Source organism: Canis aureus, chromosome 9 (assembly GCF_053574225.1).
Source record: "Canis aureus isolate CA01 chromosome 9, VMU_Caureus_v.1.0, whole genome shotgun sequence".
In the NCBI taxonomy this organism is placed as follows: Eukaryota; Metazoa; Chordata; class Mammalia; order Carnivora; family Canidae; genus Canis; species Canis aureus.
In genome coordinates, this window is record NC_135619.1 from 32560013 (window position 1) to 32582126 (window position 22114).

A 22114-nucleotide genomic window follows, 5' to 3' on the forward strand; every position below is an offset into this window, starting at 1 on the left:
TTCCCCTTGACTAATACAAAAGAATATATAGGGAGACAGTGTGTGTTGTACAGGCTCCCTAGACCCATTCTAGAGGAGACAGTTAGGAGACCAAGGGGGTGCTTCCTGCAGATCTGTTCTTTGTAGGTACGGCTAAAGGTTTTTCATGTAAGTGAATTCTTACAAAACATTAGGAAACTATATATATTCACCATACCTAATTATGAAAATACTTAGCGCATGTGTTTCAAATTCAGCCAGAGTACCCTCCAGTTCCTGGCAGAGGCTGGAGGCCCAGGATGACAGAATATGGATAAGGTAAAACTTGAGAATATTCGCAGAAGTCAACTAGCCAAGGCTTAGAGGGTTGAGTAAAATTCTAGTTCTCTGGTGTAGGATTACTATATCCTCTTTTTTGCTCTGTCTTGACCCTTCTTTAATGTCACATGTTTCTTTTTTAGCCTCATTTCCATGTCAACAAGATTGTTGAAAAATACTTTTAAGACAGAGGTGCCTGGGAGGCTCAATCGGAAGAGCAGGCAAGTCTTTCTCTTGGGACTGTGAATTTGAGCCCCACGTTGGGTATATAAATTACTTAAATAAACTTAAAAGAATATTAAAAAAAAAAACTTTTAAGACACACACTCAAACTAACTTTCTCAATTGTCCAAATGTAGTAGCTGGAGAGACTGAAATATTAACCAACCTAATTAACAAGAAAGCCATTCAATTCATTTTCCTCCACTGCAGGCCTTACAGTGAAATCTCAAGGTCTGGTCTCTTTAAGGGGCTGAAGTGCCATCACTGAAAATGAATGGTGAACCGACTGGGACACCACCGGTGGTTTCTTTCCCCCGTCTATGCTTCAGGGAAATGCAAAGCTGGCATAAGGTGTGTGAAATGCCATGTAGAACAGGATACTTCAGCCCCCAGTGAAGAAACAAAAGAGAGAAGAGAATGAGGACGAATGTTCACACTTCACTGTCTGAAGGCTTCGGTAGGACATGTGAAGTTTGAGAATTTCCACAGGCTGACAGATGCTATTTAATAGAAAGAAGTAAAAGATAAGATTCTTAAGGTTTGCTTCACATAAAAAGGGGTAGTTCTTGGGAAACCCAGCCCATTTTGTAATTTTGTCCTATAATACAGTAACGACGGATTTAACATAAGCCTAATTACTGCTGAAAATAAAGTTATGAACAAAAGGGTTTAGCAAAGGCTGACTTCAAAGTAAAATAAGGTAAGATTTAATCCCAAACATTCTCCTTATTCTAAGTTTTGATCATTCTTGGGACCCTAACTGGATTAAAATTGAAATGATCTGACCAGCACTCAGAAGAATCATCATAGCATATACACAAAATAGAGAATAAAATTTTAATGGTATCAAAAACAGAACTTTTTGGCCAATTTAGTACTTGCTGGAATAAAGTTGCAAAATGTTACTCAGTAACGGACTTAGCTTCTAAATCAAGCCGGAATTACACATACTCTGTATATTACTTGAGTATATACAAGTACATTCCATGATAACATGCAGAGACATGGAAGCAAGAAGAGTACGACCAAATCAAGATCACCATCTCTATTGATGAAATAATGAATTGAAAACAAAACACCTGTTCAGTAATCCAAGACTATCTCATTTTGCCAAGGGGGTTTTAAGTGTTGCTCTTTTCAAGAATTCAAATAAACTCCATATGGTTAAATCTAATTTTGTTTCCTCAATGTGAAAAATAAGCAGATGATATGCTGTAGCTATGGGTATATCCTTTTTTTTTAAACTTATTATCAAATTAAAAGGTTTGATAGACTTTTCTCTTCATATTCTAGTAGTTAAGAATGAATCGTTTAAAGATCTTAGACATTTGAATGTCACACCACCTACAGCAACATATGCTCAAGTACCTTTAATGATACAGTCATATGACACAGGAGTTTAATTTTCCTGAGAACTAAATTAGACTTATGAAGTAAAACAGGGTATGAAAATGACCTGAGTTCACTGGAATCTCTATATTTGAAAGAGATTGCTTCAGCTTTGCTAAGATTTCATCAAAAGCCATTTAGAGCAAGCATTTCTTAGGGAGTCACATTATTTGGTCATGGAACCTTGGGATCTTTTTAAGCACTAAAAAGAAGTGCCTTCTGTTGTGCAAATTCAATGAAAGGCCAGAACAGACAAGAGAACTGATGGTGCTGCAGGAGAACCTATAGGTGAGCCTATGGATTCCATTATTTGTAAAGAAGAGAGTAGGTGAGATGTGCAACTGACCAGATTTGCTCCCAGTCTGACAATGATTACTAGGCAGCTAAAATCCTTGTAAGATAAGCAAAGACAGCACCGTAAGTGGAACCTAGTAGAATCCACTAGGGAGTGAGGGTTGGTTGGGGTAGAGATGGTCCCCCTCCAAGTAACTCTCCTTTGTATGTGAGAACCCCAGAACATATACGAAAAGTAGGCTAAATAATGGCTTCAGTCTCTTCTCCAAATTACACATTTCAACCTTTGTGATTATTATTGTTTGCAAACTAAGAGGTCACATGTGAATTACTAGTCACTGAACAGCTTATAAAAGAATACAGTCTAGCCTCAATCTGAGCTCTTCTGTTTGCTCTGTAATCTAATTCAAGGCACTTTAAAATATTTTGGTGCCTTAGTGTATTAACATGTAACATGAGAAAGACACTCATTTACTTACCACAGGGAGCTACCACATAGATGACTGAATCTTAAAGCATTTTGAGCTCCTCAGATGAAAAGCACTGTGGAGACCATCACAGCAGAGGAAAACTCTCCCAATGCCTTGGAATCCTGATCTATGTGCCTTGTGTCCCAACCAGGTTTTCTTATATACTTCGCAAGTAAAATCTGTTGGTGGCACTCCATTCCTTTATATATGTTAATTGTTTGGCACACAGATGTTTATATATTTAAAATAGTTGTAGTACTCACTACTCCAAAGTTGTTTACTAATTGTCCAATAAAGTTAATGAAATGTAGCCACGATGGAGTACTTTGTGTCAAATTTAGAAAACTTGAGCTTTTTCAAAGGTACATCTGACATAATACAAAGTTCATTTTTTTAAAATAACTGAACTAGTATTAATTATGTGAAACCACAAGTTTTTAATGCAAAAAATACTGAGAGTATGCCACAGTGTCTTTATATTCATCTGAAGAGTACAAAGATGGAGTTTTGAGGAAAAAATGGTAACTCTATAGAAATCAAATGTGTTTCTTAAATTGTTCAAAGGAAACATTTAAAAATTTTCATGTTTCATATGTTGAAATAAAGTTGTTAGAGGAAATAAATTATAAATACAGCAGTAGTTTAAATATTTCTTTTTTAGCATTAATTTTTCTAAGCAAGTTAAATTCAAAACACTTGAAATCTGTTATCCTCTTCTTCCAAAGGAACTGTGGAGATAGAAGCTTTCATAGAAATCTACAACGGTGATAAGACCTGTGATCTTTACATAGACTACACTGGACCTTGGCCATTTTAGATTTACAACATATTTTGGTTAATACATTAGATTCAACTCATTAATATGCTTTTATATTTGGGAGAAATTAAGATTGTGATTTATAACCTTACAGTTCACCCAAACTCAATTCTAGGTCTTGATTCTCTGCAGGGGGTTGTATCAGACTCATAATTAAAATGATGAAAACTGTAAATAACTTCTTTCAGGCTGAAAAAATATTTGTTTTTTAAATAAAGTGCTTTTAAATTCAAATGTTTCTTGCCCTATACAAAACTGAAACACTTTAACCTGAAATCTCCATATCTTGACATACATATTTTAACAGAAAGAAATCAGTTTTGGGCCATTAATGTCCTTCGAGAGTTCAGATTGGATCTAAATTGGGTTTTGCATTACTATCGTGCTCATGTTTGTACATGAAGGTTAAAAGAAAGAGGGCAACATCCAAGGATGACCAATAGGCAGTATGCGATGTGACAGCTGACCAGTAGCGGCTTTCCACAAGTCCTTCTCTGAGTTCAAAATCAATTCTGTGATCCAATTCCACTAAAAAGAAAAGAGAGTCAAACAAATGAGTAAGTTTTACAGTATGTTCTATATAGACTTTACCTAGAGTTGAGAATAAAAATTTAGCTAACAGAAGTGATTCTCCTAATTATATTTTTTTCCTCTTACATGACCATCCACTGTAATCTTGTGGGGGTTGGGGGAGATCCAACCGCAGTCTAAATAGCTCAGGATTCTATTTGGTGGAGTCCTTTCCTTTGTATGCTCAGGCCAATATGGGATAATAAAGGAATAAAACAACAACAAAAAAATCACTTGGTATCACACAGTATATCTGGAGTAAAGAAACTGGGCTCAAATCTGACTTTCCCATTTTTGTTCCTAATCTGTAAAATAAGTAAACTGTCTCTTGCAAAACCGTGGGCCAGACTTATATGCAGTGATGTCTGTGAGGGTGCACAGGTCACTCAAAGGCTCCTTCTCTGGGGCGGCCCTATCCATTACCTTGCTCTGTTGTGACTTTTTGCAGTCCCGGACTCCCCCTGTGGCTGCCATCACACAGCCTGGTCCCCAAGCAGTCAGCAGGGCCTCACATGCGATATACAAGTGCTCACTAAATGTATGATGGATAAAGAATCCACTGGGTGGCAGGGGCAGTTAAACTGGGAGGAACAGTCATGATCCTTGGGAAGAAGGACTTCACTTATAGCTACTACTCTCAAATAATCCAGTGAATTCAAAAATTTTTTTTTCCTAAAACCCATAGAAAGTCCTTGCAATACCTGTTAGAGAAAAATCAAGGCTAATAAGAGAATTACAAATGATTCATTTAATAAGTCCTTAGAGATAAAACACTTAGAAAAATAATATTTTGATCTTTAGGAACTCCTTTAAAACTGTCATTGGGCGATATAATACTTTGACGGAGCTATCTTAAAAACAAAAAAAACCTAAATCTTTGTTCAGAGTGCCAGAAGATGCGGAAAGTAAAAGGTGTCAAAAATCAAGGAGGTTGGAAAAAAAGTTGGGTTTTGCTTTCTAAAAAGCAAATTTGGTAGTTGCAGATGGGAAATCATATTATTCTAGAGAATACTTTCACATAAATATTTAGCTAATGCTTATTTTAAGTAGGTATTTTATGACAAGATCCTTTGGTGATTTAAAAATGCATATAGTTGTTATTTTTCTATTCAACTATGCTTTTCTTTTTCTTTTTTTTTAAATATTTTATTTATTCATGATAGAGAGAGAGAGAGAGAGAGAGGCAGAGACACAGGCAGAGGGAGAAGCAGGCTCCATGCCGGGAGCCCAATGTGGGACTTGTTCCCGGGACTCCAGGATCGCGCCCTGGGCCCAAGGCAAGCACTAAACCGCTGAGCCACCCAGGGATCCCCCAACTATGCTTTTCTGACAAGGAACACCCATGTTGTATACAGATATATATACATTTTCAAATAAGCAGTATAAATGCCAATTAGGTTATAAAACACTCGTAAAATATATTGACATAGGCCTTTTACAGTTTTTTTTCCTTTTACACTTTTTAAAACTATTTTTCTCATTTAAATTATAGTAAGCTAATCCACAATAAAACAGAAATAGCTGCAATCCATATGTGGAACTGTGGGATAGTAATATCTGAATCTTTTATCTTTTGTATTCTGTGGGACATTTGAGTTTGATTTGTAGGCACAGTCTGGCACAACAGACAGGAAGATGAAAAAAGAGGAAACTGGAATTCTCAAGCATGATGAAGAGAAGTCAAGCTGCAGTTAGTTATAAAGAGGAGAAACAAGAGGAAAACCAGAAGAGATAAGAAAAATACACATTAGTATCGGCAAAGACCATCAAGTTATAATTTTTTTAAAGATTTTATTTATTTATTCATGATAGACACAGAGAGAGAGGCAGAGACACAGGCAGAGGGAGAAGCCTCTGCCTGTGTCTCTGCCTCTCTCTCTCTCTCTGTGACTATCATAATTTAAAAAAAAAAAAAAATGCCACTGGAGAATGTCTTCCTAGTCCAACAGTTTTAAGTCGAATTGTTGTTTTAAAGTCAAAGCAAGGAAGATTTTTTCTGTTTTAGTAAGTATTATTTGGCTTTGAAACTGTGTCTGTAAAATTCTTTTTTAAAAATATTTTATTTATTCATGAGACACACAGAGAGAGGCAGAGACACAACACAGAGGGAGGAGGCGGCTCCATGCATGAAGCCGGATGTGGGACTTGATCCTGGGACCCTGGGATCACGCCCTGAGCCAAAGGCAGACACACACTCAACAGCTGAGCCGCTCACAGGCATCCCTGTGAAATTTATTCTTAAATGTTGTTACTGTCATGAAACACTGTCTTTCATATACTAGAAACTCAAATGCTGAATTATCATCCTATTATGGCTCTTGTCATTCTTATCACCTACGGGGACTCTAGTAAGTGTTGTTAAATAGACTGACCGTCTCTACCCCTTGCTATTTATCTGTAGGCTGCCCTCATCAAAATGGGAATAAAGTGATCACTGGTTTTAGTCTCTCATTTTCCTTAAAAGGTTTACAACAGACAGTCTGGCTGCCCGTCCAGTTGACCTTACATATGTTGATTCTACAGGTAGAGGAATGGAATTAGGTGGGCCTATGTCTCATCTTCTCTCTCCCTTTTATGTAGATCATAGAATTCCCAAGGGAGTAAGGGTCCAGATGGCAGTACCATTCTTTACGTGATGTGAGATGGGCTCTTAGCCCAAGTAGGCCCAAATCTATATGGAATTGCCTTGGACCTATTTTCTCATTATTAGCATATCAAAAATGGGTGGCATAACACAGCTGATAGTTTTTCCTAGTTTCTCTCACCAAGTGAGGTCAAAGAGAAAGGAGAACATAAAATCATCACTTTATCCTTTTTTTTCTCTTTTGAGTGCCTAAGGGCTAGAATTCCTTTATCCACAAAGCCTCAGATCCTGAACAATTGAAGAGAAGTGAAAATGAGAAAAAGATCGTTAGATTTTAACAATCATTACCAGTTTGCTTATACTGCTTTAAAACATGGACTTTTTTTTTTTTTTTTCTTTTCTGGGAGTCTCACAAACAGGCCTATTTCCCTTCCTATTCCCCAAAGTGAATGTTGGCAATTTATGAACTATTTAGGTAAGGTGTCATCAGTACTGTGCTTTCATCAGAGAACTCTCTACACAAGTCTTGTCCATATGGATATGGTATTAAGAAAAATATGTATGAATATAAAGTAAGCATCTTAGTGTTAAAATGTGTACTAACTGGACAGGTTTCTACTATTTTAATGGAAGCATCTTACCTTCCCTGGAGAGAAATGTTCAAAACCTTAATTTTAAAGTTATCTTGAAGTACCTGGGTTGCTCAGTCAGTTAAGTGTCTGACCCTTGGTTTTGGCTCATGATTTCAGGGTCATGAGATTGGGCCCTGAGTTGGGCTCTGTGCTCAGTGGGGATGGGATTCTCTCTCTCCCTTCCCCTTTCTCTCATTTTCTCAAATAAATAAGCTTTTAAAAAAGTTATCCTATTTGTAAGTAATAATTATGGTAATAATTGCATGATTTTTGGCTATAGGCAGACACCAAGAAAAATATTAGTAAAGGAAACCGTGTTTTCAAATAACTGGCCAAAGATTTTTTTCATTAAAAAAAAAAAAGATTATGCTGAGTTCTTGTTGGTAAATTATGTTTTCTTATTTCTGTGCTGCCTCAGGGCAGCTATACATTTCATGTGGTAGGTGTTTGACATTCAAGGAATATTTACATCTTGTGAGTTGTTATAATTTCAAATATATTTAAGAATATTCTCCAACTGTCATTTATTTGAAAAAAAAAAACCCTCTAAAATTAGTTTTATAGACGGTTTTCATATCTGTCAAAATAATTTCAAAATAATTTCCCAGCACTAATATATCCTGAAAGATATTCAAATATCTCACATTTGTAACAGATGGGCTTTATGGGTGAATATAGGGTTTAGTAAATTTTGAATAAAAGGAACTCTAGGAGATGGCCAGATTTGTTGGAACCTCTAACAATCTGGTTTAAGAAACTTTTCCTATTATATTTGGAACTATTCCTTTCCATTCATCCTTTGGTTCAACTAAGTTCTAGTTCTCTACATACCCTGTGCTTTGCTTATGCTGTTTCTTCTCCCCAAAACATCTTTTCATCTCTGCATGTCCAAATTCTACTTCCACAGAGCCTTTTATGATTTCTCTAGGTCAAAGCATTTTCTCAATCCCTAGAACTGACAGACTCCTTTACTTATACCTTTGTTATGTGGCTCATCACATTCTATCATATATTATAATTATTTATATAGTCATCTACCTCCCTACTAGAATATGTATTCTCTAGAAAATACTTAATTTCCATACCAGCATTTAACATCTTTATGGGCAGTACTGAGGTCTGTTTCATTTTGCTATCTTTTCTAGTGACTAGCTTGGTACTTTGGCTCATGGTAAACATTGTTAAATGAAAAAAAGCAAGGGGAGAGAAACATAAGCCATATACATATTACCATTTGAATCAGTTTGGTGTAGTTACGATTAGTGGTCTAATTGCCTAGATAGCTGGGATGGTTTTAAGATAGTAGATATAAGGGCTACTTGAATGCAGGATTAATAAGTATATCAATTTTCCTTCATCCAATAAAATATGCAAAAAGCACAAGTCAAATAATTTCTTCAATGGATTTGACTATTTACATGAGCAGGGGCCAGAGAGAACACTTATATAAGATCATTCCTTGAAGGAAATGCATGAGGTTACATCAACACAAACTGTTGCTAGGGAGCAAAAAAACTCATATTAGTTTGTTATAGTAAAATACTGTTTTGGAATTTTTATCAAGTTAAGAGCTTTCTTGTTTTTGAAAATAGAGAAAAAAAGTATGGATATTAGCAATTAAATAGAGAAGTTGTATAATTAGATGCAGTTGAAAATCCAAGGAAAAACCTGTAATGTATTTTTTGTTACAGAAAAATCTAATATTAAAAAGAAAGAAAGAAAAAGGAAAGAGGGAGGAGCTGTGGAAAAAAGAAAGTTAATGATAAAAATGATTTTTTAAAAAGATTTTATTTATTTATTCACAAGAGACACAGAAAGAGAGAGAGGCAGAGACACAGAAGAGGGAGAAGCAGGTTCCCAATAGGGAGCATGATGCGGGACTTATCCCAGGACCCGGGATCATGCCCTGAGCCAAAGGCAGACGCCCAACCACTGAGCCACCAGGTGTCCCTAAAAATGATTTTTAAACTAGGATCAATCCTTAGTAATACATTTAGAATCTGCTGAAAATTAAGAGACTGAAAATATGTCTTGCATCCAAAAATACTAAAAGTGATCCTATCCCTTTTAAAGAACATTAAATATTTGTGTTGAAACCAGATATCAGCAGCAATGGCACACCTACAGCCCTAAGTAGAAATGTTACTAGTATCTGAAATAACTGGGAATGATTATATTTCTTATACCATAAAAACTTTTTATATCTAAATGTCTTACATGAAAAGAACAGTGAACTCTTTCGAAGCCTTTAGGACAATAAAGAAGGAAAATGGCCTAATGCTTTTCTTCCCTCTGTAAGATTCCTTCTTTGTAGGAACACACAGGATTATCATTTTAGCACATTAAGCAGCTAGTCAATACTTGGGTTTTAGGACCACCACTACTTAAGGTTAGAAAATATATATAAAATAGTCTATGTAATGGTGACATTCAAGCTGATCTCATAGTTTCAATGAGCAGAAGACTTCTAAAGTAGATCATTGTCATAGTATTCTGAATGCTATTCCTGACATATACCATACCGAGGGCATTATCTTTATTCTGCATTACATTTTCCGGAAAAAGAAGTTGTGGGAGATTAAAGAACGATTCCTGAAGTCTGAAATCTGTGAAAAAAAAAACACAAGATGTGTAAAGTGCTGGCTGATGATTACAAAGGACCTTCAACGATGTAGTGGCCAAATTTAGATGACTACCCCTAAATATGCTGATTAAACCTAGCAGACATAAAGAAATACACTTTGGTTTTTATGAAGAGCTCTTTCATGGAAAATGTAAGCATAATTAACTTTGAAATACAAGGTCATAATCTGTTAACACTCAGATATCCCCAACATTTATAGCTCATTTAAGTTCTAACCTAAGGTAAAACATGTTATAAAAGAAATAGTTTTTGCTTTTCATATGTTACAAACACAGGGGAATATAAGAAATGGAACCATAAATAAGCTTAGACTTTTCAAAAGAAATGAAGGATAGCTATCTAAGATGCTTTAACTTGATGACAATAAAGTGGATTCAACAGACAGCACACACATACTCTTCAAAGACAGGAACCCTGATTGATTCATGAATTCAAAGTCTTTGTTCATCTTACCCTCAAAAAGCAAGAGAATCAAAGTCCATAGCTTCAGAATAAAGGTTATCAAGAACTGAGGCAATCAATGTGAGCAGAAAGAAGGAAGGAAGCCAGAATCGCCTAATCACAATGACCAAATTCCAGAAAGAAGATTTAAGGAAGAAAGTCTTTATGATTTGCAAGATATAGTCAAAATAGCAAGTATGACATAAGGAATGTCTTAAATCAGGATTATATAGAAAAATATATTATTGAAGCAAATCTAAGAATTAGGCAAATCTTGAGAATCTGATTTAAAAGGTGGAATCCTACTATAGTACTTTCATTTTAATAGTTACATCTATGTCTAAAGATAAATATATGTAACCAAGAGTCACAATTAGCTCATATTTAGAGGAGAATAACAAAGAATTTATACCTAAGAATGGCAGAAAATGAATTTTGTTAAGCCATCAAAATATGATGATGCAATATAGCTAAGCATCTCTGTAACTGCTGTCCTGAAAGAAGAAAGGTTTTTCTATTATTCTTTTGAAATTACTATGCTAAATAGTAAAAAGACCTAAAAGCCAGCTTTCTTCCCTCAGATCCTATAGACTGTCTTTATGTCTTCATTACCCTTTCTAGGGGGCATTAATATTACAAGGAATTGTGACTTTTTACCTGCCATCTTACAAAATTCTTTCAAAGTATTATTTCCCAGAAGTTTAGAGTTTTGACCTCTGCATGTCACAAAAGAATTCTGTATTTTTACAGTCACATTTTTGATATTAAGTAGAAATGAGAGCTTAAGTCAGCAGTAGTATAGGAACTCATATAAGAAAACTAAAAAATGAATTTTGTACAAAGTCCAAAATGAATTTTCTAGGCAGTGTTCAAAAGGTTTACAATTATAAAATTTTCAGTACTCAGAGTTTGACATAAATAGACTTATGCTAAAAAAATGCTACTGGTCCAAACAGGAACATCCAATTCAGGAATGTCCAGGATAATTTCTCCTGGAGTGGGGTTGTCTGTGGAGAAAGATCCAGTCTCTAGGACTGCCACACCTGAACTTCCTTTTTAAGTTATATTTTATGGATGGCAATGGATAATGGTCATTTTGAAATTTAGAGTAGCTGATATAGCAAGAAAACAAGGCTGCAAGTATCTGAAATAAAATCTGCTTAAACGTTTAGAGAGAAAGGAAGGAAAGTTTTCTGCTTGCTATAGTTACAAAAAGCAGCTAGTTCGAGAATCTACATTTCCTTATGTAGCCAATGGAAAAGTAAGACTTGATTTATAGTCTTATTTAAATGGACATTTAAAAATAAGGTTCGAATTCAGACTCTTGAAATTAAATATAAATAAAATGTATAAGAACTTCATAACTATTTAAGATTTTAAACCTTAGAAATCTTTTGGAAAAAATTAAATAAAGCTCTATTCTAATGCTAAGTCCAGCATAACTATCCATTCATTCAGTTATTTCTTGAATATTTACTCTATGCTAGGTAAGCTGGGATAGGATTGAAAGCCATACAGCAGATCCAATACAATATAAGCCTTAAAGTCTTATAATTTGGTTGGATAAAGAGAACTATAGAATTAGCAGCAGAATGGCTCTGGTATAACAGCTTTGAAAAAGAATCATGAATATCACAGTATAGGTCTGAAGCAGTTAAATAAAATTTTGAGGCTGAAAAGACCATATTTTTTAAAAAGATCTACTTTATAAAACCAGGGGGTGCTCACACCAGAGATTGTTTTATGCTTGATGTTTAAGACTCCTGTGCCACCAGGCTCCGATTATTAATGTTCTTAACTATTAATTCACCAATGCAGAGTAAAACTGCATTTACCTGGGAGCTCTACTTAAAAATATAACCAGAGGAAAAAGTATTTTTCCTTTAAAGCTAACTTATGCTTTAGATTTTAGAGTTGACTGTTCCTGTCAGTATCTCAATCCTTTCCACATTCAAGTTGCAAGTGATATAGTATAAACGTAAGGAAAGAAGAGTATGAACTAACATGCAGAATCCAGAAAGCCAGAACTGCTGTGTGGAAGGGTCTGTGTTGCAACAGTGGTGGTGGGAAGCGAGGCAACAGACTTCTTCTCGTCTTCTATTGAGTCTTTTGATGTCTCAGATGGCTGTGATGTAGATGAACGTCCAAATCTTGAGAACAACATTCCACCAAGGCCCTTTCCAATGCTAGCGGCCCCTGTATTTCACAAAACAGGGCAGTCAGACTGTTGAATTACACCACATACCAAGCTAAAGAGCACCATCCATAGTTACAGCCAATTGGCAGAGGAACCAAGCCATAGTCATATTTTTCCAGGGTGGGAACATAGGAAAACTGCAATTTATACTGTAGGTTTCTTTTCTTTTCTTTTTTCTTTTTTTTTTTTTAAAAGAATTTTCTTTATTTATTCATGAGAGAGAGAGAGAGAGAGAGAGAGAGAGAGAGGCAGAGACACAGGCAGAGGGAGAAGCAGGCTCCATGCAGGGAGCCCGATTTGGGACTCGATCACGAGTCTCCAGGATCACAACCTAGGCCAAAGGTGGCGCTAAACCGCTAAGTCACCAGGGCTGCCCTATACTGTAGGTTTCTAAGTAAAAATGGTGTTGAATAGAATGAGAGTTGTACAAACTGCAAAAATCTAGCTTACAAAAAAAGGAATAAAGATTCTATCTCATTCAAGGGATCATTATTTGGTAAGGTTAAAAACTTTAATAACAGAACCATGCCACTGACATGAGCATATATTTATTATCGATATGCTTTACTACTGAAGTGAATATGTTATAAAAAGCTATCATAAACTATCGATATAACAAAATATCAATGAAAAGTCAATTTATAGTGCCATCTTGTGGCATTCTATATTAAGACAACCCATAACCAAAAGCAATGAACTAATTTAAGGGGCACATAATTGAGCTCCAGCAGTACACCAAACATTGTGGCTGGTGGAGATCATTTAAAGAGAAATTAAATATCCTTGTTGTCCCTAGGATGATAGAATTTGAGAGACTACTGAGTCATGAATCAGAGAAATGGTTGGCACCCTTGGGGGCCCCTGAGAACTCAAGTACTCTCTCATTTTACATATGAGGAAGCAGACCCTTAAAAATGATGTGACTTACCCAATACCTCACAGTAGGTGGCAGAGCCAAGATTAAAATGAAGGTCTTGATTTCCAGACTTTTTGTCTATCCAGCTATCTCATAGTCTAAAACTACAAGATCTGATCTAATCAGAACCTTTAGGGCCTTTGGCTCTCAATACGAAAGAGAGGGTAGTTAATTCTAAATGCAGGAATTAAATGTTGGGTATTTTGTAACAGAGTATTTTCAAGTAACCTAAATTTAATGCCTATCTAAAAAAACACTTATATTTACTAATAAGAAATACTTAGGAGAAATTACCTAATATACTTGCTTTGCCTATATTTGTTATAGATTCCCCATAGTGTCGGCGGGACAAGACTGGTGAGGTCACAGGGCTTGGTATTGTTGAGATGCCTTCATTCTCTGAAATTGAGGTAGGTTCTTTTGCTGGGTGGAGAAAGCTTGGCTTCATATACTCATAAGGTAGAGGATTGGAAGTATTATACCAGTGGATCTGGACAGGTGAAATGTTGCTGTAGTGTTTCAGTATTAACGGTTCTAATCTATAAGCCTTGAGATTAAAAAACATTCAAAGAAACACAACATTAAGGCACAATGCTTGGATTTTATTAAACTGTTTATTCTTATTCTATTGCATGCTCAGCAGACCTTAGGGAATTTTTAAAAACCTGGTATTTCTAACATGCATTCCTATTTGTTCACTATTAATAATATGTAATATGTGTAATTATATATCCTTAATGATAAGATTATGGAAAAAAACTAGCATAGGTCTAAGTTAACAGTGCCCACTGATTTGTCTTTCAGACAAACAGATTCATTTTTATTATGTTCTGGTATCATCCTAATGATTAGATTTATGTTTGTCTTACCAACAAAGCTGAAGTAGTAAATAGTAAACCAGAATGTGATCAAAAATCAATCTGTAATATCTTAGGAGCTCTTAGTAAGCTCTATTTTCAAATAGATTAACATAGTAACAGCACAAATTAGATGCTGATACAAGACCATTTGTCTAATGTGAAGAAAAGATGATATAGCAGAAAAGGCAATGAATGGATTTGGCATTGGAATTCCCCCAAGTTCGTATTCTAGCCTCTGTCACTTATTAACTGTATGAAATCTACCAAGTTGCAAGGTCTCAGAGACACTGTTTCCTGAGCTGTACAAAGGAGATTAACACTTTCTACCTCATAAGGATGTGGGAAAGAATGGATAATGTTTGTAAATACTGCCTAGCAGAGTTCTGACATAACCGTTATTTAAAAAAACTTTACTTAAAAAAATCAGAGAAAAACTATAAAATGAATAATAACTTAAATACAATGAGTTTAGAGCCCCCCCTTTATAATATAACAAAGTTAAGATTATATGAAGGACAGGGTATACAATGAAAACTCAGAGTTCCTCTATGAACTCAAGTTCACTTTCAAGTTGTGAGACAATGAGTAAAATGAATGTATACTAATGAAATACTTAATGTCTAGCTGGGTTTTTTCACATATATTTTACTTAATACTAACAACTTTATGAAGTAAAATATCATCTGAATCATATAGATAACAGCCTTAGGAGTGACATGGCCAAGATAGTGCAGTCTGTATTTGAATCTAATACTAGTTTCCAACTCAGTGAAATTTATTTCTTAAATATAGCATTTTTGATTCTTTAACATATAGGAAATTTTCTAAAATTCTCGTATTTAGTCAATGTTATATTTACTTGGTACTAGCTAAAGATGTTTTAAAAGACAAAGCCATTTTTTCTGAGAATGAATGATATTTAAAATGGTTTGTTTTAAACTTAGTTATACCTAGCCTTGTCTTTAAAAAAGGTTAAAGAGCATTTTTCTCATTTAAAAACCTTACTTGGTATTAAAAAATGGTCCACCTGGATGCAAGATCACTGGAGTGTTTACATTAAAAAATTATTAACAGTATAAACATAACAGAATATAAAACCCCCCAATTTTATAATCCCACCAGGCTAAAGTAAATTCATCCATTTTTTCAAATATTTTCATCTCTAAGAGGATCTACCAGACACATTTCAGTACTTGTAGCATGCTTTACAGAAAGAAGAATTTAAAGTGGGATTTTTGAAATTTATGGTTGCTGGGTTATTGGTATCACAACTGGTAATGGTTTGACAGTTGAGAAGATTTTTTCCATGTATTAATTGTCCAGAGATAATATTTTTACATTATGCTCTTACACTGTAACATAAACAGATCATCTCTAAAGTATTAGCTGAGCCCTAAACCAAAACACAAATGTCTTAAAACTATTAATCTATGAAGATATCATCAGATAAATGAATTCATTTCTCATTAGTTAAGTTGTACCTTGTAATATTTCTTACAGTCTTTAGGAATGATTTAATATTGAGGGGAAAATACCTAACTGCAACTCACCACTGGATCTGTTGGATGAAAAATATTTAATAACCGGTTACAAATTTCTCTGGGCAAAATATGGTCTTGACTTCCACTATTTCCTGGGCGGATGCCACGCAATGCCAAGAAAACCGCTAGTGGGGATCCCATGCAGAAGAAATTCTCAACCTAAAATGAGAAAGTTATCCTAAATTTTAAAACTGGTGAAGTGTTTTTTATCAGATTTGGGCACAACATAATACAAATAACAAAATTATTTTCAAATATAAGTCTTTTTTCATGAGCTTTGTTCAGATGGTATCTGCATTATTTGTTAATTATATGCTAACCATTAATTATTCTTTTTTTTTTTAAGATTTTATTTATTATTCATGAGACACACACACACACACACACACACAGAGGCAGAGACACAGGCAGAGGGAGAAGCAGGCTCCATGCAGGGAGCCTGACATGGGACTCGATCCCAGTTCTCCAGGATCACGCCCCGGCCGAAGGCGGCGCTAAACCGCTGAGCCACCCGGGTTGCCCACCATTAATTATTCTAAAAATCTATTTTCAGAAGCAACTCCATTTTCCTTTCAACTAATAGAAAACAAAAGAGGAGAAGGAAGACCATTTCATTGTGTGTTTCCTCAACACTAGTTAGTTTCCTTAAGCTACTATTTTGTGTTACGTAATATTCTAGGTGCTACGAAGTCTGTAAAGACCAATAAGGCAGAGCTTATGCACTCAGAGTTTACAATCCTGTGGGGGAGGCAGAATAAAATTAGTGAACAGGGGAAAGACTGCTATAAGAGAGTAAAGAAAGGAGTAACTCCAACTCTGAGGGTATGTTTTATTTATTTATTTTTAGACTTTAAAAAAAAAATTATTCATGAGAGACAGAGAGACAGAAAGAGAGAGAGAGAGGCAGAGACACAGACAGAGGGAGGAGCAGGCTCCATGCAGGGAGCCCGACGTGGGACTTGATCTCGGGTCTCTAGGATTATGCCATGGGCTGAAGGCAGGTGCTAAACCGCTGAGCCACCCAGGGATCCCCTCAACTCTGAGGGTTTTTACACAGCTCTTTTCACATTATATGAGGTTTCTTTTCTTTTTTTTTTTTAATTCCAGTATAATTAACATACATTGCTATATTAGTTTCAGGTGTACAATATAATGATTCAACAATTCTGTACATTTCTCAGACCTCACCACAATAAGTATATTCTTTTTTTTTTTTAATAAGTATATTCTTAATCTCCTTCACTTATTTCACCCATAACCTTGCCCCTAACCTCTCTTCTGGCAACTACCAGTTAGTTCTTTGTATTTAAGAATCTGTTTGTCTTTTTGTCAATTTGTTTCTTAAATTCCACAAATGAAATCATGACTTTCTCTGACTTATTTCATGTAGCATTATACCCACTAGATCCATCCATGTTGTTGCAAAAGGCAAGCTTTCATTCTTTTTTATGGCTAGTATTCCATGTTTTGTGTGTGTGTGTTTGTGTGTGTGTGTGTGTAAATCACATCTTCTTCATCCATTTATCAATGGATGCATTTCTTCCATAATTTGGTTATTGTAATAATGCTGTAGTAAACATAGGGGTGCATATATCTTTTCAAATTAGTGTTTCTGTATTCCCTGTGTTAGTATCCAATAGTGGAATTACTGGATTGTATGTTAATTCTATTTTTATTTTTTTTTTTAAGATTTTATTTATTTGACTGAGAGAGAGAACACAAGCAGGGGAGTAGCAGTGGCAGAGGGAGAGGGAGAAGCAGGCTCCATGCTGAGCAGGGAGGCTGACACAGGGCTTGACCCCGGGGATCATGATCTGAGCAGAAGACAGCCTCTCAAACAACTGAGCCACCTAGGCACCGCTATTTTTAATGTTTTGAAGAACCTCCATACCGTCTTCCACAGTGGCTACACCAGTTTGCATTCCTACCAATAGTCCACACTTTTCTCAAAGTCCTCACCAACACTTGCTGTTTCTATGTATTGCTTATTTTAGCCATTCTGACAGGTGTGAGGAGGTATCTCAATGGGGTTTTGATTTGCATTTCATTTTCATGTGTCTGCTAACTATCTGCATGTCTTCTGCGAGACAGGAGAAGGCATTTGCATTGGTGATACAAGGTAAAAAGGATTTCCCCATTTGAGGCTGGGTCATTGGGGCGAGAAAGGAGGGCATTTCAGATTGACAGAATCACTATGAACTAAAGCAGAGGCTGGAGAGAACCTGGCTTAATTTAGAAAACAGAAATAGTTGAAAAATTGGGTGTTGGGAAAACGTAACTTGGAATGGGAAGGTAGAGAACCTTGACTATTTAACTTAAAAAAATAGGACTTAATTGATTTTTTAGTAGTGAAGGGAAGAGGATTTGACCCCATGTTTTAGGGGGTTAGTAAACCTGGTAGTAGTGTGTGGATGAACTGGAAAACTGAAAATCTGGTGACTCAGAGACAAGTTAGGAAATTACTGACAGTGTTTAGGCAAAAGATAATCTGATCTGGGCAGGACAAGATGTTCCATTCAGAAATGGAAATGGGAGAGGAGAGGGTGGAGTCAACATGATTTAATGGAGATGAGGATGAGGAATGAGTCAGAGGCAAGTTACAAGTTTTGGGCCTGGGTAACTGGGAATATAGTAGTAGTTCCATCTACTGCAGCAGGAAACCGTAGGTAAGTCCTGTTTTTGTTCATGACAAGTTTGAAGTATCTGTAACATATCTACCAAGTGCTGAAATTTTAGGGCAAGAGATATAGAATTGGATATGTCCTCTCCGAAGTCTATGTGCCACCATCACAGAAGTGACATGTAAAACCAGGAGAAGTGGTAAGATGGCTTATGAAGTGCACAGAGTAAGATATGGCTTTAGCTGGAACTATGAGCAATGACTACATTTGATTAGCAGGTGAAGGAGATAAGCCTACAAAATGGGGAGAGTGAAAGGAAAAGGAGAACCAGGATAATGCTGTACACATGGAAGCCACAGGAGAGAGTGTCTAGAAAACTAGTGTGGCCAGAGCACCGGACTATATATGGAACATGACACTTTTCTCTCCTACAGTCACCCTACTTCTCTCATATGTCCCATTATCCCGATGAGTGAGACATCCCCAATTCATCTTTCCCTCTCATCCCCAATATCTAAGAAGTTATTCCAACAGACTCTAACACTTCATCTCATGGTCTCTAATCTGGACTGCACTGTAGCTATATTGTAACTATATTTGTCCCTGGCTCCAATTTTATGCACCTTTAATCTCTTCTCCCACTGCCTCTGAAGTGATTCTTTTTTCCAAATGAATGAATATAATACATTTTGAAAATGGTACCTTTATGTTAAAGATATGAGAAAGTTTTTATTTTTTTAAAAGATTTTATTTGAGAGCAAGCACGGGAGTGTGCAAGTGAGACAGCATGAGGAGGGAGTGGGGCAGAGAGAGAAGGAGAAGCAAACTCTGCTGAGCAGGGAGCTTGATGTGGGGCTGGATCCAAGGACCCTGGAATCATGACCTGACCTGAAGGCAGAGCTTAACCGACTGAGCCACCCAGACACCCCAGTTTTTGTTTGTTTTTAAAGGACTGGTAGCTTCAGCATGTCTGAAGGCTGAAGAAAATTAACTTGTGTTATTAAAACTATAGAAATAGTAGTGACACAGATAAAAATACCAATTTTGAAAGGATAAATATAATTAAAATAATAAAGGCTAGAGAAAGATATAAAAATAGTTGAGATAGAAGAGAAGCTATGTAAATCCTTTCTTTCTTTCTTTTTCTTTTCTTTTTTTTTTTTTTTGGTAAATCCTTTCTGCTTAATACACACACGTATATACACATACACCCTAGCAAAACTGTATGCTTTGGTCTGGTGTTTCATAAATGTTTGTTAAATTGCTACATCCGTGGAATAAATAACTTTTCTTTCTTTTATGACTGATATGCGGTTTCATTGACAAACACACCAAGTAATCATTATAGGAATAATGACTACTTTAATGCTATTACAACCATCAAAGAATTTTAAGAGTGAAAAAGAGGTTTAGACATGTAGTCTAACCTCCTTGTCCAGAGAGGAATAAACAGATGAATTTAAGATGTTAAATGATTTGGCTAACATTACATAACCAGATAGTAGCAGAGCTTCATGATCAGAAGCAAAGTTTCCCGCTCTCTAAGACCAGTTTTTGACAATAGTTTCTTTTTTTCCTTTTCTTTTTTAAGTTCAGTGGTCACCTACAACAGATTTAACACATGTATTCTGAAAGTAAATCCATCCATTGGTTAACAGGCAAAGAAAGACTTTTGTTCCTCTTAGATCTCTGGAGTTCTACATATTTGCCAATTCATCAGATATTCCTTTTTAAATTTCAGATTTCTGTATTTTTTTCTAGGAGTAATTAAATAATTTAAAACCCATATTATTAGACTATATATGACTATATTTTAGAAGAATACCCAATAATAGTGTATATGTTCTAGTAATATGATACTGAATTTTGAGAACCTAATACACTTGGTGGATCATACTCAACTTTCCCGTTTAAAAAAAAAAACAAAACAAAAACCAAGGGCTTCAAATAAAAGAGTTTACTTTTTCTATCAGATCAATTCTACATATTTAAAACATTGATTATATATAATCATGGTGGTAGAGATGGAACTCAAATTCCAGGTGAAGATGACTCCAAAGACCATGTTTGTATGGTTTTTATTTTTTATTACTATTTTTTAAAGATTTATTTATTTATGAGAGAGAGAGAGAGAGAGAAAGAGAGAGAGAGAGGCAGAGACACAGGAGGAGGGAGAAGCAGGCTCCATGCTGGAAGCCAAACATGGGACTTGATCCTGAGTCTCCAGGATCATGCCTTGGGCCAAAGGCAGGTGCTAAACCGCTGAGCCACCCAGGGATCCCCTATGGTTTTTAATATAAGTTTAACTTTACCATATGGCTATTATGTATGTTAAAGTTTAACTTTACCATATGGCTATTACGTATGTTAAAGTTTAAAAAGAAAACATTATAAGTCATATAGACTCAGTAAGAAAATTCTTACTGCTCAAAAAAAAAATTTCTGCATCATTCCATTACTTAGCCTGTATATTAAAGTTCCTGTGATTAAGAGATTTCAAGATGAGATAATATGGTACACAATCCCTGGGTATACATTCTCAAGGAAATGAGTATTAGGGAATTTATACCATGCTCCACTTAACATTGCAAGCAAGTTATTTGTTATTCAGCTATAGGCTGTGTCCTTTTCAACCATCAGGTCAATGTCACCATCTCTCTGTCACTTTTTATATTTCTAAACCACTGCTTTCAACAACTTCATTCTGGTGCTCAAAAATCCTGAAAAGTTTCCCATTGTCCAATCAAATATAAGTTCTTTATTTCTAGCTCTTCCTGCTATCCTGCAGCCCTTGCCCTGAATCCTATACATTCTAGTTAAACTGTTTTGTATGTTCTAAACCAATCATATATGTCCCATCTTGTGCTTTTGTCATAGACTGCTATTTGAATGAAATGCCAGCTTTCCATTCTTAAAATCATCACTGATATACTTCTACTTATGCTTCTTGTCATCCAGAACTAGCTAGTCACTAAAGTTTGTTAATTCTATATGCTAAATATTTCTAGATCTGTCTCTCTTTTTCTCTTTCCATTACTTGAGATTATTTCATGTTTCTTGGAAGTCATACTCCTCCACACTTTTGTTATGCTGTTTCTTTTATACAGAATATTTCTCCTTTCCTTCACTTGGCAATATCCGATTTACTGAGATCAAGTACAAATGTCATTCCTTTGTAAACCTTTCCAGACAAAATTACAACCCCTCTCTTGTGTATATATCATTCTATACACTGCTAATAGTACTATTAGCACTATGTTCCAGATCCTGTGGGTTGGGGAACCATCTTGTCCATTCTTCCTTGTAGAACCCCAAAACTAGCAATGTCCAACATACAGTGTGTGTTTAATACATATTCATTTGAAAGGAAAATTCAGATTTCACTTGAATGCTAATGTCATACTTCAAATGATGTCTGAAAAGAAATTGAGATAAAAAATAAAAATCTCATCTCTCTTTTCTTACCTTAAATTTTAAGGCAGGTGTTTGTGTCATGGATGATGCCTTCAATCCATGTAGTCGTTCTTCTATTTCTCTCAGCCTAGAAAGCAGTATGAGATTATGTAGTAATGTTTATAATTCCATAAATATTAGATGCTTACTATCTCACTAAAGTATA

At 35.5% G+C, this 22114-nt stretch overlaps 1 protein-coding gene across 7 annotated transcripts in view; it reads right to left on the bottom strand.

The window, feature by feature from the left end:
* Positions 1-1342: 1342 nt before the first annotated feature.
* DDHD1 (DDHD domain containing 1) overlaps positions 1343-22114 on the bottom strand; it is a 110871-nt gene continuing 90099 nt past the window's right edge. For 4 of the 7 annotated variants that reach the window (XM_077909327.1, XM_077909326.1, XM_077909330.1 and 1 more), the window contains 6 exons: positions 21961-22036; positions 15884-16033; positions 13768-14020; positions 12365-12556; positions 9798-9881; positions 1343-4017 (listed from right to left, as the gene is read on the bottom strand). In XM_077909327.1, coding sequence (XP_077765453.1) covers positions 3836-4017; positions 9798-9881; positions 12365-12556; positions 13768-14020; positions 15884-16033; positions 21961-22036 — 937 coding nt within the window. In that variant the 3' untranslated portion in view covers positions 1343-3835. The remainder of the gene's footprint in view (positions 4018-9797; positions 9882-12364; positions 12557-13767; positions 14021-15883; positions 16034-21960; positions 22037-22114) is intronic. The other 3 variants (XM_077909329.1, XM_077909332.1, XM_077909333.1) reach the window with 1 other exon arrangement.